The sequence below is a fragment of the Xiphophorus hellerii genome, chromosome 11 (assembly GCF_003331165.1).
Source record: "Xiphophorus hellerii strain 12219 chromosome 11, Xiphophorus_hellerii-4.1, whole genome shotgun sequence".
NCBI lineage: Eukaryota > Metazoa > Chordata > Actinopteri > Cyprinodontiformes > Poeciliidae > Xiphophorus > Xiphophorus hellerii.
In genome coordinates, this window is record NC_045682.1 from 17,549,662 (window position 1) to 17,567,306 (window position 17,645).

The 17,645-nt window shown below is 39.1% G+C and overlaps 1 protein-coding gene across 1 annotated transcript in view; it reads right to left on the reverse strand.

The window, feature by feature from the left end:
- lhfpl7 (LHFPL tetraspan subfamily member 7) overlaps window positions 1-17,645 on the reverse strand; it is a 131,237-nt gene that overhangs the window by 83,043 nt on the left and 30,549 nt on the right. Inside the window, exon 2 of the mRNA XM_032577203.1 lies at window positions 6,174-6,312. Coding sequence (XP_032433094.1) covers window positions 6,174-6,312 — 139 coding nt within the window. The remainder of the gene's footprint in view (window positions 1-6,173; window positions 6,313-17,645) is intronic.

Below are 17,645 nucleotides of genomic sequence, written 5' to 3' on the forward strand. Positions count from 1 at the left end.
ACAAATGAAATAAATACTGTAAGTCTTGGTTGTTAATATTGACCCAGTTAGTTGTAGTTTCAATACCAATACGTTACACAATGACTATCATCAGCTGATACCGATGTTAGTGTCAATATATCGTGCATTCCTAATCTCTATTTAACCCTTTATGTCCTAAATTTCAAATCTCCGCCTGGATATTTTTGCTTATTTTAATTGCACGCAGTTCTTTAAATATCCTGTGAGTAAATATATTTGCCCATTTATCCATAACAACAGGAACTTTCAATATCTAACAAGTTTCTTTCACAATTTACCTGTCTATTAAAAGAGCGTCCCTCAGATTAATTTCACTTCCTGCTACGGCAGGAATGAAATTACCGTATTTACTCGATATTGGCTGAAAAGAGCAACGTCTCCCCTTTCAGAAACCATTGGAATTTTTCAGATAGCGCAAAGTGTGGCAGAATTACGGTACTGCAAATTTGGCTGGATCGTCGCGCTACTATCGGTCTGGCAGGGTTAAACCCTTCATGATAACGCTCAGCAGTGAAGCTAAAAACAATTTTGATGCACTTTATTACAGTTCATAAAGAGAAAATGGAGTTGGGTAAAATCATAGTTGACAGGTAAAGCCTAATAAAAATGAAAAGTCAGTGTTAAGTTTCCAATAAGTCTGTCTCTACTATTAATAAAAGTTCTCCTTTATTTCAAGAACTTTCAGAATACTAACTGTGACACAAGGGACGCTCCAATCGTCTTTTTCTCCAACAGAGATGAAAGAGAAACTCTCCAAGTGCAAATTAATTGTCAGAGGAGCAGATTCTGTTAATAGAGTCTGCCTCACTAATCCAGCCTGATATGGAAAATGTGTTCAGTTGTATCAGAGAGATGACTGACATGCTGTACAGGTACCACATGAGCTCCGGCGGCGACAGCAGCCCCCGTGTAACTCAGCAAGTGCTTTGATCAAAGCAACTTCCTATTTGCATCGCCGTGCTTCGTAGGACATCTGCACAGCAGCTTTGCCCAAGGGAGCGCTGACACAGCAGGCAGGGCTTCCTCGGCATCAGCACAATGAAACTTAATGTGGGAGTTTGTATAGGCAGAACAGAGAACACAAACCATCTCGCCTTTCCTTTCCCAAGGAGGTAAAAACGCAGGGGTCCTCGACGATGACGAAGATAAAAACAAGAAATCTCGCTCAGCCAGATGTTGGTCCACATGACGACCTCTCTTTCCAGGGTCCTCTTTCATTATCTCTGCTGCGACTGCAGAATTCGATGACTGGAAGGCAATTTCAGCCAACGTGTCAAACCCAGTAAAGCCCTGTAATATCTGTACTTAACCGGAGTAGTGATTTTTACCACCGAGTATCACACGATGGAAATAGGTCCTGAGCCTGCTGGAGAATTATGGAAATTAAAACAGGGGGATAAAACCAAGAAGAGCATTTTTTATTCACAAATTATAAATCAGCACAGTCGTAAATGTGAAAAAGTAAACAAATTCCTAAAAAAAAATCTAACTTTTAGGACAATGTTATTGCTCTGAAAATCATTACTTTACACAATATTAGCATGAATTGTTCTTTTCCTTGATGATTTCATATCTTACAAAGTGAAAAATAAAGATAAAATATCTGACTTGCATGTCAATGGCGTACAGATACAACATTATATAAATAACTTTCCAGCAGATACAATGCTTCACACCTAAGCCAGGCTGCCATTGATGTTTTGGGACGTGACAAAATATTCTCTGATTCACTCACTTCTGCATGGCAAATGCTTAAAGTGGCTACAACGGGAGGGCAGACCAACCTTTTTTTCCTAAATAATTCAGCTCATAACTATTTGACCACTCACTCACAGCCTATGTACAAGACACTAAACATTTACTGTTTTACACTCATGGAGTAGATACAGCAACATGGCAGCAAGAGTAATGTTTACACCATTAATCCAAATACACAAGCACTATGCAAAATAGGCTTTATTAAGATCAGATTCTTTATAGATGTGAAAAGATTTTATGTTTGACTAAATGAACTTGTATCATGTTTACCATCATGTTAGATCCACCAAAATACATGGCAAGATAAGAAAGAGTGCAGCAGCTTTATGTAGCCACATGCTATCACATGACAGGGTAAAATAAAAAAGAAACACCAACAATGAAAAGTGAAAGCTCTTTTTCTTCCTGTTACCTGCTGACCTAAACGGAAAGACGTAAAACGTGTTACTGCGCTGACTGCTGCAACAACACACACAGTGGAATATACAGTAGCAAGAACACAAATTGTCATGTTTTTACAAAGCAAAACGTTGTTTGCCAATGCACGCTAAACATTTAGCTTAGTATAAGACGTTTCCAAGAATGTAAAATAATAAAACCAGCAGAAAACATTTTCTAAAGATTCAAAGCATTCAGTCGGTCCAATTCATCACAACAAATATTTTTAAATCAGTTCTTTATTCTAACATGGTGAAATATTTCCTCCTGACCAGAAGAGTTAACCGTTTTCTCAGGAATTAAAAGTCAGCGAGTGTTGCTAGTTAGAGCGCTGTGATGTTAGTCGCGGTTTCTCATTTAAGTCTCTAGTGCCATTTCTTTCCTTTCATCTCTCTGAGCAATAATGAACCACAAGCCGCTGCTGCTCCTACTTTAATGGAGCTACACAACACATTCTCGACTGCATGAATATGGAGGGGGAAAAGGAAACCATGCTTCATGTTTTTTTTACCGAATAAAAGAAACAAGCCTGCGGGGAAATTCTTTTCAAGTCCTCAGCTCATGAATCTCCCAAAGAAATATTTCAACAACAGTATATTTTTGGAGCCGGGAAACTATGTACTCACCTGCAGTCAGATCAATAAAGAGGAGGAAACCCAAGGCATTTAGATAGAACCTTTACAATGCTCAATCCAAAATCATAATCTAAATGTTCCTGTTATGGTAATTCAGCTATAACCCTGCAGAAAAACAGCTGAGATTAGGCTTGTGTGAGCACTCAGTGCTTGTACACTCAGCCGAGTGTGTCATGTATTCAGCCCAGAACAGATAACTGTTCTCCCAGAATCTGCCCGAGCGCAGCAGCATGATGGACCGGAAAAGCTGTGCTCAGCTACTTCTGCATCTAACTGGCTCAGTGGGTGTTACCAAGACTAATTTAAACAAAGTTTCTGTGCTCAGGACTTCTTCACTGCATTGTAAATAAAATCTGTTCAATGTGTTTTAGGAGAAAAGCAAAACAAACAACAACAAAAAAACACAGCCTCCAGCCAATGTGAAGGGCCCTGACCATCGAAAAGCAGAGATCAGTAAAATATGCATGATGGGGGGAGAAAAAGCTTCTTGCCATAAGACACAGAAGCGTGGGTTTACTTTGGCTCGGCGCATGAAACATTGATGGTGGCAGCATTCATTAGGTGGTGCAGCAGCTCAACCGCTGGATGGAGTTTACGTCTAATTTTGGACTGCACCCAAGAGACCTGAGCTCTCAGAAATAAGGGAGCTGGGCTGTTTTACTTTGAAAGAAATGTGTTTCGCATGCAGCACTGTATATGGGTTTTTATCTATATGGGAGCATATATGCAGCCCACTATGCACAACTTTAAAACTGAAGAGCTTTTTAGATTCTTAAAACCCACAAAAGTGTTACAAACTCATTAAGATGACTGAGCCATAGTTTAAAATCTAGGTGACAAAACCTAGAAATCTCCATAACGACAAGAAATGAGAGCTCTGCACTAAGAAGATGATGGTGTATTGTAATAAATATCAAGATATTATATGTATTTATATGCAAGTATGTCAGCTGACCAAATAGTCACTCAACCTGCACAATGTTTTGTGAATATACAGTAAAGGCAAAATCAGTTGGACGATATATTCCTTCAGAAATGATTGCGATATAATATTGTTGTTTTAAAACCATTTTAACAAACTGAGGCTTTATGTGGTATAATAATGCAAGTACAGCCTCCCAAAGTTCAATAAACTTTCATTTCTAAAGAGCATTAAACACTGTGACTGAAAGACATTTTAAGTATCCAAAATAAAAAAAAAACAAAACAACAAGTCTGTAAGAAAAATTGCCCTTCAAAAAAAAAAAAACTGGTTGAGATTCATGTGCCTTTTGTCAACTGATTTTGGTAGAAAGAGAGAGAGACACGAGAAAAACAATCATGCAAATGGAAGTTATCGAGCTCGTTTTAATTTATCATGCGATTAATTGATTTATTGCTTATTGTGACAGGGTTAAATGCCGTCACTATATACCAAGTATTGTGAGCTCACACTCAATCCAATGTAATGTAATAGCTTCACCCGGGATGCTGAATGTCTCAGAGGAAGCTTGAATCACAGATGATAAGATGAAGAGGGAGGAAAATTTTTTTTTTCTTTTGCAACAAATATAATTGCAGTATTAACAAAAATATCATGTTTTTAGATCAATCAACCCAAAACTCATTGAATTATGTGATGTTTTGAGTCGTACATCATTTTAGTAGAGAAGATAGAACTGACACAGAAAGTGAAAACGTAATTTTTGACATTTTTAGTAAGAAAAAATGTAATGTTTGATACACAAACGAGTGTAACAGCACGACTACAGAGCTCAACCAGGTCTGACCCTCAAAAAAAAAACACAAATAATGTGACTTTTCAAAACAAGAGGACTTGTAAAGTTTTGAAGTAGAAACAGAAGTGAAAATAGCTACTCTGTATCTCCACAGGTGGGATGAGGAGAAATCCTTCCCCGACCCCCTGACCTCTGGCAACGGAGAAAACGCTCCTTCAAAGACAAACAAACAGCGCACATCTTTTAATTTCTCATCAACCCCCACAGGTGAGAAGCACAATGTACACTCAGTCATAAGCAGACAGACATCTCCTCTACCTGTCAAAGACCTGCTGTAATGAACACGAGGATAAAAAAAATGGTGTCACTGCGAGATTTAGAAAAAAAGCTGACAAGCAGTTCGTTTCTCCCAATCTGCCGGAAAAACACACACACCCCAGCAGAAGTCCCGCTGATGATACACACACTACAAAGAAAACCATTGTTTTTAATCTCCTTGTTACAGTTTATCAGCTCACTTTGATAGCACTCTCTCAACACACACACACACACACACACACACCCACAGCCGCAGAGCTGGGAAAACAAACACTCTTCTGATCTGCCCTCCTCAAGAGGGCTTTGCCGGCTCTCTGTTAACCCTCCGCCTATCTAGACAAGAGTCGACCTGGAAATGGAACAAAAGCCCGGATCCTCGCTCCACGTCAGATCGGGAATACATACACACACGCAGAAAAAGACTCAGTTTCCTTGCTTTGCCACCGATATGTTCCCATTTTTCCAAAGCCGCATTGATCTGATTGTGGCGTGTGCCTGTGAGCAACGAGCCTGTCGTCAAACCATTAACCGGAGGCTGCAAGAGCTCCACTCCTGTCAATAAGGATTTAACCTCGCCAATGAATTCAGACGCTAATCATGCCGAGGAAAATGCCTCATGCTGAGACTCCAATTACCTGCTCGATACTCGCAAGGACAGAGGTTATGTAAACAAGAGTGGGGGCCGGGATAAAAAAACAGAAAGAAAAGAAACAATTATTGGTGCTTCTAATTAACACAGAGGAGGTAGGTGAGACAGGTGACTCAGCTCTTAGGAGGAGAAAATTGATGAAAACTATACCAAACCCTACGCACAAACACTTTTTGTGTTGTTTTTCTTATAGCTCAACACCTGAAGAGACCGTGCTACATTCACGGGCCTACTTCGCTGTTAGGAGTGAAAATGTCGGCCTGAAAAGTCACATGTAGCCGTGAACAAATGACCTGTGTTAAGGAGGGGTAATTGTCTTTATACAGCAGCCTCTAAATCTCCCCGCGCCCTCCTCTGACTGGCTCGCCCATGTCATGCAGACTCTGGTTGCCTAGCAGCAGATGTCCTCGACTCCATTCTTTTGTTGTATTTTGACTGAAACAAAAGTCAGCTCTTTTTTATATATATATTTTTTTATTTAATCGCTCTGGTAACAGACAGCACTATCGGCGATTGTCAGAAAACATTCATTCTAAAACAAACATGGAGTTGAAACATTTGTCATCATCACCTGGGGACCAGAACCGAGTCGTTTATTTCAGCAGAGGGTGGGAATATGTACGTGTCTTTGCTTACCTGATGCCATCTGCATGTATCCGGCCAGGGTGCAGATCCTCCGCTCGCAGCCTCCGCCGGGCAGGAAGATGGTGATGATGGCCAGCAGGGAGCTGACCGCCAGCAGGGCGCAGCCTCCTGAACACAGCACCGCGCTGGTCTGAGGGACACAACGAGACGACTTCATGTCAGAGAGAGGAAATCCCACCACATGTTTACCTGTTTCCCTACTGGAATATACTTACAGGGCCTCACACTGCAAAAACAGAAAGTCTTTAAAAGTATTTTTATCTAGTTCCTAGTACACTTGAAATAAGATCAAACAAACTTACAAGTAAGTTTTCAGCAAAGTACGTGGGTTTGTTTTAAGTTAGTAATTCCTTAATTTCAGTAAAAATATATCAGTTCCACTGGAGGATTAATAACTAGCACTTTTTCACCAATATTAAGGAATTATTTACTTAAAACAAACCTTCATATCTTGCTGAAAGATTAGTTGCAAGTTAGTTTTGTGTGATTTAAAGTGTACTAAGATATTTGCTCTAGAAACTAGACAAATATTTTGGTAAGATTTTTTTTTTTTTGGCAGTGCATCGAAGTATTCACACACCTTTATTCACATCGCAACTGCAAACATTGACGTACTGAAACTCGATGATGTTGACAGACCGACAAAAGCGTCCAGTGACCTTTCACCTCAGTCTCAAGTTGTTTACAGCCTCCAACAGGCTTCATCCTTCTCCCTACCAACCCTGACCAGCTTCCCTGTTTGTCCAGAGTACAAAAGCATCCTCACAGCATGATGCTGCCACCACCGTGTTTTACAGTTGGTGCATTCAGGGTAAACACAAACAGATTCTCTCACCAGCAGCTGTGAACTCCTGGTCTCCTAGCTGCTTCTCAATTTAGGATAACTCGTTTATTTAGTTGTATTAACAAAGGGAGCTGGATTTTACTGAGTCTAATCAAATAAACAAACATTGAAACATCACACCTCTATTTTATGTCCTATTCCATACATTTTACAATCACGCACTACTCTGCTACTACTTTAATTTACCACATCAAATCCTCGTAAAATACAATACAGTTTGTGACTTTCGCATGATGTTAAAAGTTCAAGCGGTCTGAATACTTTTTCCCTTGCTGTTAAAGGCTTACAGTTCCTTTATGACATTGGAGGCCACACACACCACAGCCAAAATATGTTTAGTTTTGTCAGATCATGCAACGTCGCAGTCAGTCCTCCTTCTAGCAGTTAGTCGCTTTATCTCAGCTGGAAATCAGCCCTGAAACACCAAAGGAGAGCTGCCTGTTCCTGTTCATTGCACTTTCGCTTAATCGCACACAAACACACACACACATGCCAGAAGCTTAAGTACCAATTGGATACAACTATTCCAGATTTATTTATTTCAAAGTTTCCCGTAAGCCACAGTTTTAGACTTACAGTGCCTTGCCTTGTCCTCAATGAAGCAAAATGTATTAATAAAACTATTAAACTGTTAAAACAGGGGTCTCAAACTCCAGGCCTCGAGGGCCGCAGTCCTGCAGTGTTTAGATGTGCCACAGGTACAAAACACTGGAATGAAATGACTTAATTACCTCCTCCTTGTGTAGATCAGTTCTCCAGAGCCTTAATGACCTAATTATTCTGTTCAGGTGGTGCAGCAGAGGCACATCTAAAAGTTGCAGGACTGCGGCCCTTGAGGACTGGAGTTTGAGACCCCTGTGTTAAAATGTCATTACCTTCCTTTGTAATCAATCAGTACTTCTTAAAATTAAATAATAAAATTAAATAATTTTAAGATTATTTTTCACATTGATGTAATTTGATTTGACTGAAAAAAAATAAGATTTAAGCACACAGCATTATCTATTTATGGGGCCCTCTAAAGTCTTTATTGCTACAGTGAGCCTTGAGTTCGACATGTCGCATACAGTATCATTTTCCTTCCACTTCAAAACTCTGCCCTACTTTGCGTTGGTCCAAGAACTCATTTAAATAAAATGAAGCTTGTGGGTGTTCAATACTTTTATTTCTATGCTCTTTGGGTCAGTATTTAATCGTATTGTTTCCTTTTTTCTGTCTGATTTCAAGCACTCGTCCATCTCAAAGGAGTATCCACAAAGGTTAAAAGACACCGATGTCGGACGGTGCTGCGGTGGCGCAGGAGTTGAGCACAACCCACGTAGTCCTCGACGTGGCCGTCGCAGGTTCAATTCCCGGTTTGGTGACCTTTGCCGCATGTCTTCCCTCTCTCTCTTTACCTACTTTCCTGTCTTAGCACTTTGAAATACAGGCCACTGGAGCCAAAAAAAACCTTTAAAAAATAATAATTTTCATAACATTGTATGAAAACAGGTGATTAGCAAAGCAACGCCGGTGGGGGAGATTGGAGGGAAATGTCTAACATGCACAGGGCAATAACAGGCCTAAAACACGAGTCATTACGTGTGTCTATGATCTGACTGACATGAACGAAGGGAGGGGAGGGAAGCTGAGCGATTTCCTCGGCTGACAGATTTAATTAGCTTGCTCTGGGTGGCTGGGAGAAAGACGGAAATATGAAAATAAAGAACTGGTGGGATGCTGGCAGCAACGATGATGATTACGTTTTTGACCTTCATTTGTTACAGGTTGATAAATAGGTGCGTTCATCATCCCAAACACGTAAACAGAGCGCTTACCCGCGTTGCCCAGGAGCTCACTGACAGCGAGGAGCTGAGTGCCTTGCCCTGGGGCACCTTGACCGGAACAATTAGTAAGAGAGGACAGCAAGCGGAAAGAGAGATACTCAGCAAGTCGTTTTATTGCATATCATTTCGAGAACCAATAAAGGTTTAATTTAATTTATATTTTATGCCTTCATTACAAAGCCCGGTGATTACTTCTTGTTCCTCCAGCAGCAGGTTTTCTTTGTGCTTCCTGAGAACACGGATAAAACACACGCAGATATCAGCCAAGCCCATTTGGAAAATTAGCTGAACAGAGAGACCCTTCACACAAATGACGCTGAACAAGTTTGAAAAGTTTTGTGAGAACAACCAAACAACATGCTGGATTTTGATTTTAAAGGGAACATTGTGACATACGGGGTTTTTAGAAGCTTTATGCAGAGCAGAGTGTACCTGTCAAGCATCAGTTCAGACTCAGATACATAATAGGAGGTTGTCACCGTCAAACGCAGGCTAGGATTTCCTGAAAGTTGATTTCAGAAACTGAAACTACTATCAACTGAGTTCTGACAATAAAGTTTGAGAACATATACAGCACCTATAAAAAGTATTCAACACCTTGGATGTTTTTTCCCTTTTTATTGCTTTTGCAAATAAACCACAATCAATAAAATGAAAGTGAACAATCATCTTTAAAAAGAAGTGTGATCCTTTTGATGCTTTACATCTAAAATAATTTATAGAACTAGCTATTTTGTTTGTTTAAATAAAATAATTTTTAAAAATGGCACTGCCAAGAATTTTATTTTTTTGCATTTTTAGAAAGGAGTATATTCTGTAAGGTCTGCAAATGATTTCAACTTGAGAATTTTGGCTTAATGGCAAAAAGCTTTGACTCCACTGCTTTACAGCCGCTAAATCTTAAAAAATATTGTCATAATTATCAGTAATAAAAGTGAACAGACCTTAATGTAGGTAATTTATTGCCCATAAAAGAAAAATAGGAGTCATTGTCTTGCTGTGAAGATGAATGATATTATTAAAACTTTTTTTTTTTAATTGTGGAAACAAATTTTTAAAGATGTAATTATCAAACTTTTTTGGGAGATTTTCAAATTCCAGATTTAAAAAAATGTTTAGTCAAAAACTTTTCTATAAAATTCTATTTCCTCTTGAAGATCAACATCATAATATAAAAAAAGCATTAAAAATCATTATTTATTTAAACAGGGACCAGAGGAAACATCAAACCACAGAAGCAGTTTGTGTGAAACAGTTTTACTAATATTTTAAACCAAAGACAAAATGATTATGGAGTTTAGCATCGTGGATTAGTCGTTAGCATGAGTAGCATGATTAAAATAGATTTTTCCATGTGTATTCCAAGAAAATTTGGATCATTATCTGAAAACTAAGAAGTCTAAATATCTCCCAACATTTTCATTTATCCACATCAGACAGCGGATGGACGATAAAACGGATAAAACAGATAAATTTTGCTGTAAAAAGCCTTAATGTTGTTCACATCTCTCACACTCGGCGCTAATGAACAACAAACATGATGTTGTAAGTGCAGTTCCTTTTAAATAAACATTGTCGCTTTTCATCTCTGTGCTTCCTCTCGACTTAAACAGCACATTGAAACTAGCTAACTTTGAGCCTTCTTCACCCAGTAACTTCATATAAATTTAATGTAGGGTTTGCAGCTGTTCACATTCGTGGTTTTGTGAGAATGCAGTGTAGAAAAGTCACAAATGCTGTCTGTTTATATGCTGCCAGAAGCAATACTGACTGCGACAGAGAACTGGAAACAAACCTCCTTTAGCAATCAGCGCTAACGTCTCTCTCCCCAAAAACAGGAACTCAAGTTATTTAAGAAGTAAATACTAAACATAACTACCTTAAGACGGTATTCTAAACACCATCCAGCTATTTTTATCGTGTTTGTACGTTTGACAACAGGAAGACAAAGTAGAGGCACCTAAAGATGGAGATTAGCCATAAATCTCTGAGGTTTTGTTCTGTCTTGCTAAAATGATATTCATGTATGCAGAAGAATGTCTCCTTTCTCTCCACTGCTTGATCTTTGCATGCCTTGTGGGCTCAAAGAGTACAGCTACCTCCCACCCTGCTGTTCGCAATTCGCAGTAACACATTAGAGGCACATCATGTCTCATAGAGCAGAGCAAAGGTTGAGAGAGGAAGACAGTCATCCTTCATTATATAAGGTGCAACTTATCGAAAAGAGTGATGTAGTTGGCTGAATTGAGTTTGAGTGCAACTTTTAGCACAAAAACACAGCATTTTAAACAGTTCTGGACATTTTTAGATGAATATAAATATGTTGTTTGTTTATCTTCTCCATTTTTCACCCACTTAATTATCTACTCCCAGTAACAGATTTATACACTTGACATTTTCCGTGCCATTTAAACACAACCCAAGACTAATAAAGACCATCAGAGCACAACGCACAGCTACTTTAACAAAAACAACAACACACACACAAAAAAAAAACAGCAAGAATTTTAATTAATAAGGCCCCAATCCATCAATTTCCAAAACTGTGACTGAGTGTGATTGGGCGGATAAGGCGGGGGGAAAATCCAGATAATCATAACGACTTCAACTTTATCAGACCCAGACAGCAGCATTTAGGAGCCCCTTTCTCTCACCCCCCTCAGATGCACTTGTTGTTCTGAGCGCAAGTTAATTTAGTAGAAAATGGGCTCCTAACAGCAGTGGTCTTTTTCTAAATAGATTGTAATTATGTGTGAATAACTGGCTGAGCCACTGCAACGGCCAGAGCAAAAGAGAAGAGTGGAGAAACGGGGGAAATCCAGCATGTCTTCTTTTCTTTCACTTACTCTGAAAACTTACATTGGAAATCAGTCCTCTGAGAGTAACTTAAAGTACCTGTCATTTATGACCTTGTAATAATTTACAAAGCCAGATTCGTAGAATAAATATAGCCAAATTACTTATCATTCACTGGATTGGTGAAGGTTTATTTCATTGCAAGGTTGTGATTAACAGTCTAAGAAGATAACTGCAGGATGCTCAGCTGTTCAGTGGAGAGTTTATCATTAAGCGAACGAGGAGACGGTAAACAAAATGAGAAAGCGCTTCTTCATTTCATCTAATATGATAATGGAAGAGATGTAAAGCAAATTTATAGATTGTAATATGATTCTAAGCTGCATCATAGAAGCAGTTATTTCAAGCTGTTCAAACTTCTTTAGATAGAGATTCAGTCAAATACATGCTATTGTTTTTTATCACCATTATTGTACCTGAGCTAGTCGGTACTGTAAAACATGTAAAGGACATCAAAACGGAGAGCGGTGTTTTTAATTTGGTGTCATTAATTGCAACTGAGGCGTCTGCTGAGTCTCCAACAACAAAAACAACAAAAAGAAATTAAGAATAACTTTAAAATGTTGAATCTGAAAGACACCACTTTACATGTTTACCCAATAAATTTACTATTTGTTAACAAACCCATTTTAATACCAAGTTCCTGTTTATCCCATTGGGCCGACCAAAACAGCTTCACAAGTTAACAACACAAACAGTAGATTGATGGACCAAAGTCTCAAACCGATGTGATTTCCAGAATCATCTGAGCAGAAAACTCAAAATGTTCACACTTGATTCAAAGTGACTGAATTCCTGTTGTGTTTAAGAGACGTGTATAAAAGCTTTATATATATGACGGTGAGAATGGACTGGATGTTGGAACGTTTTATTCGAACATTTTAGTAGGCCTCTGTGAGCCATTATTCCACAGGCGGTACTATAAAAAAATGAATAGCAGGGGTGTGACGATACATCCAGCTCAGAGAGATACGCAATATTGGGTTCATGAGACGAGGTTTTCACAACATGTATGGGAAAACTTACAGTCCACATTTCTCATTTTCCCCAAGAACAAAATCCATTTCAGATTCCAGTCTTACTATTTCAGATCTTTAACTAGACAGTCAAATGCAGTCCAGAGCTAAAAAATTAGAGAGATTTAATTAAAGCTGTTGGCAGCTAGCTGTTAGCCGGTTGTGCACAGTATGCTCATTGTTCTTACAAATTAAGATGGAATGATTTCAGGAAAAAGTAACTGTAAAACTTTTGCAAAAACGTGATGACAATACTGATTAGTCTAGTCACATTTTCCAGATTCTCTTTCTTTCCTTTTATCACAATTTTTCTATTAGCTTTAGCATCCTGGCCACAAATATAAATCAAGGCTGAGCATCAAGGTCAGTGTAAAGCCCATCCAGTCGGCCAAATACATTACTGGCATAAATGAATCAATACATACGATTCTACCAACTATTACTAAGCAGTGCTTTGCAATATTGTGATGATGACTGTGATTCTCTATATGGTGAAGCTCGAAAGAGGTGTACGGAGCCCCGTGCCGGAAGAAAAACGGCGAGTGACTGAGGGTCACTGCGTGTAACACAAACCCTGTAAATTCTAGACACTAACAGGTACCATAGAATTGCACAAAAATCCGTGAGGGACGGCGGAGATCCAGCTCGAAATTCCATGAAAGAGGTTTTACACAGCCTTGTGCCAGAAGCCCATTAAAATGCTGTCTACATCGTTTTAAACTGTGTGATTGTGAGCGTGAGTGGGAATAAAAGTAGCAACAGGTATTTTGTTCCATATAACACAGTAGGAGTGTAACAGGTAAACCTTCTATGGATGCAAACTCGACTAAAAACCCACCTGTTTAGGATTGTATTTGAAATGTAATCAATTACAAATTTATTGATGGAACCTGACTTAATGTCGTGTTTTGATTGTTGATTCTATGTTCCATTGTGTTTCTGTGTTTGATACGATGTAAAGCACTTTGAAATGCCTTGCTGCTGAAATGTGCTATACAAATAAAATTTGATTGATTGATTGATTGATTACAAATCATTGACTTAATTTATGTGGCAGTGGGTATCCAAACAACTCAACAAACTAGGGCAAGTCAATAACTTCTTCCTTTGTTACTTCAGAATAAGAGTCCCCAATATCGATATTTCTCTCTGTAGTGTCAAGCTTCTTGGTTACAGACCAACAGGATTAATACTACATAGTGGTCTGCCCCGTCAAATGGATTTTTACTCTTATATTCATAGAGTAAATTCACTTTCTATAGAGAGATTATGTTTCTTTATGTTTAGATTCTGAATATGATGGGCGTTCCAAGCGCATTTGCATGTATGGAAATAAAAAAAAAAGTTGATTAACTTGCTGAACTCTGTAGATCAGTTCAAGTGTGTAAACATGGTGTAGTATTCCCAATTTAATATGACCAATATCAAGTCTGTACAATTAAATCCATCAGAGTTTGTTGTTAAAATGCTTCTGGAAGTTCAGTCAGAAATACCTCACAGTCAGGTCTACAAGATTTTTACAGTGTACATTTTAAATGACTTTTTCAGTGCAATAAACCCCTTAAAACAGTTTTTTTTTTTTCCAGGCACGATAATAGTAACTACAGATCCAACAGGATGTGAATGCTTCAGATCTTGTGTATAAAACGTCCATTCGGCTGCTTTGAGCAATAAAGGGACACTCTGAAAGGGATTGTTTGATTTCCAATTACACTAAGGAAGTCAGGGATTACATTGTACAGGCCAATGAAATTTCATTGTCTCCTCAATTGGGAGTTACAAGATGGAGATAGCAAGGCATGTCTCATTAAACACACTTTCCCCCTGTACGCCAGGCCTGAAAGACTAAATGCTCCGGCACTCGGCTGTGGAAAATGGTTTCTGCTTTTTCCAAAGTGCCAGGTGGAGAGAGGAGAGCTTTAATGCTCAGCGCCAGCCCTTCACTGTAACTCCTCCACTTTACAATTGAACGACTCGCCTTTTATGGAGGACAAGAGGTGAAACGAGAGCCCTGCAGATCCGCTGATAAGCAGACGTGATGAGTTTGCCATATTGCCGGACGGCTGTTTTTGTGCGTGTATGTATGTGTGTGTGTGTGTGTGTGTGTGTGTGTGTGTGTGTGTGTGTGTGAAAGAGAGCGAGCAGAAGGGTGGGACGAACCTGTGGCAAACATGTTCAGGTATGACATCTGCACCCGGCTGCTGTCTCTCCCTCTGCGCGCTCGCCTCGGCAACCCACATCACTCATCAGCATTCAGAAGCGCGAGATCTTAAAAGTAACCCGCCTTCACACATTCTGCCCGCAGGAGCCCATTAGGACCACAGTGCTACTTCCCAGAACATTTCTTCTCCAGCCATAACACACACACAAGGAAATCAGTCAAGATTTCATCAGACTGCCAATTTTATCCGTACTTTTCTCCACTTTATCCCAATGTTATGTAACTTTATCCAACCCTTTCACTCAAAGCGCTAATACATGAAAGCGAGACCGCTCAGGTCTCTAAATTAATGACCTGAATTATGCATCATCATCCTCATTGATCTTCGCGGGGAGGTGACTGGGAGACGGAGCCTCATTTGGAGAAGTGCGGGTACGTGTGTGATGGCCCTTTGAATGGCTGACGGAGCCGTGTGTGTACAGGCTGAATGCGAGATGGAGAGGAGACAAATGAGAGGAGCGGAGAGCAGATTTATCACCTGACAAGTGGATGGAGTGTCCATTTATGCCTCAGGGACAGGCTGCAGATAGGAATTGACATTCAGGAGCACTTAGTAGGACATTGCCACACTTGCTCAACGAGCCACCCCTAATGTTAGCATGCAAACACATGTACGCGCTGGAAGGATTTCTTTTATGTATGTATACTCGTGTGAGTCTGATAGAAAATGTCGACCTAGAAGCATTTTTGCTCATGTTGAACATCATTTTTAGTAGTTTAAATTTAGCCTGTTATTTTCCTGCTTTATGCTAGCTATCGGAGAGCTTAAACAGTCGTTACAATCTCGGAAACATAATTGATACGTTGAGCATTAAAGGATTACTGCATTTCTCAGCTTGTCATTCAGTGTGTTCATTCAACCAAGAAGGGTAGGAAGGTCAAGAGGTCAACAAACCAGAGTTCTTCAGCCTGTAACATTTATCACAAAAGTAACAAAGAAAATTGTGGTTTTCCATCACAGTAACTTGGAGGTGAGGCAGCATAATAGCCGCTCAAAGAGTGAGGTTGATATTCGTCAGATTTAAATACAGAGTCATTGAGATATTGGCTGTTGACCAGAAAATGTATTATTTTTGGTGGGTGGCCAGCAAAAAAACTATGATGCAAAAAATATGATCATTTTTAGGTAAGTGAACAACTCTCTTAAGTGGCTTTGATGAGTTATCAATATAAAAAAAACCATAAAGTCCTCAAGAACTTTGTGTACTGGAAGGATTTCATAAAATTTGATTTCATTGTATATTGTTTAGGACAAGTTTTTATTAGTCCCTATAATTCCTGATTGTGGAATCATAGTTTGAGTTTGTTGGCTCCCCAAGCCAAACAAAACCAAAACGTTAAATCAGAAGTCAAAGGTTCACACTTCTCTTCACTGTTGGTGCAAAACGTCCCAGGATAGTGACTTCTTTTCTTATCAAATTAAGTTGAAAAGGCACAAAATGAAGAGGCAACATTCTCAGCATAAAGCTGTAGTATTTACAAGTTTTTTTAACGACTACTCTCAGTGTGAAGGAAGAAGACTCAAAGCTAACAACTTTCAGTATGAGTGAGGTGTTTAAACGTAAAGCCAGCAGCAGCCCTAAATATGTAAAAAGCTATTAAAAAGAGGACTATTCTCTAATGAGGAATATTTGCTGTTCATTAAAGCTTTTAAACAGGGTGAGACTTCAGTAGTTGACTGGAAGGCTTGGCACTTTTCTGCAACAAGCTTTGAACTTCTGTCTGTAAATGAGCTTTCTGGATTTGAAAATATTGCCAGCCAACCTCGAGGTGGGGCTGACTGCAAACCAGAGTCTGGAGTTAGTGACGCAAACCACGGTAACATCAATGATGATAAACACAGCTAAAAAAATATGTATGTTCCTAATATAAATAATTGTCTGTCAGGCTAGAAATATATCATACATATTTTGAATTCTGTTCCCTATAGTTATGACAAAGAAATCAGCTAAATTATGTGTTAAAGTTTTAGATATAATTGCCATGGTGTGTTGAAGTGGACACAGGTGCAGAGAGGCAGTGGTAGCGAGAGGCGATGAAAGTTAAATAAAGAGGATAAACAAAAATCTTACAAAAAATCACAGGGAACCAGGAAACAAACAGCCAGCAGAGTGAACAGGGAAGCAATGGGATTAAACAGGAGGAACCAGCAAGGAGTGACTGAGAATGACTTATTTATATACTGGGGAGCTTGACGACTTCAACAAGGAACAGATGGCTGGTTAGAGACGGGTTGCAAGTGTGAGGGGAGAGAAAGAAAATGGTACAGAGGACAAACTGGGTAACTAGGAGAATAAATCTAGCATTAACAAATAACAACACATAAGGAGTATAATAAAACTAAAGTAACTAAAGGACTGAACTAAGGTGAAACAGAAACAAAGCTGATCTAATCAAAGAACAGAAACTAAGAAACTATAAGAAAATATAAGCAAACCCAAACCCTAATTTCTTATCCCCCCCAGCGTATGTGCAACAAATAAATATTCAAAATTACGTTTCTACTTATTAAAAGTTAACCAAGCTGTTTCCGCGTTCTTACACGAGTAAGTTCACTGATTGCAAGCATGAACTTTGAGATTTCCACTCCACTCTGAGCTGAAAGAGCCGCTTGAAGCAGCATCCTGCTGGAACTTTGCAAAACTTTGCATCAGACGGCACTTGATTTTCTAATTGCGCATGGCAGCTTTAAAGTCCAGA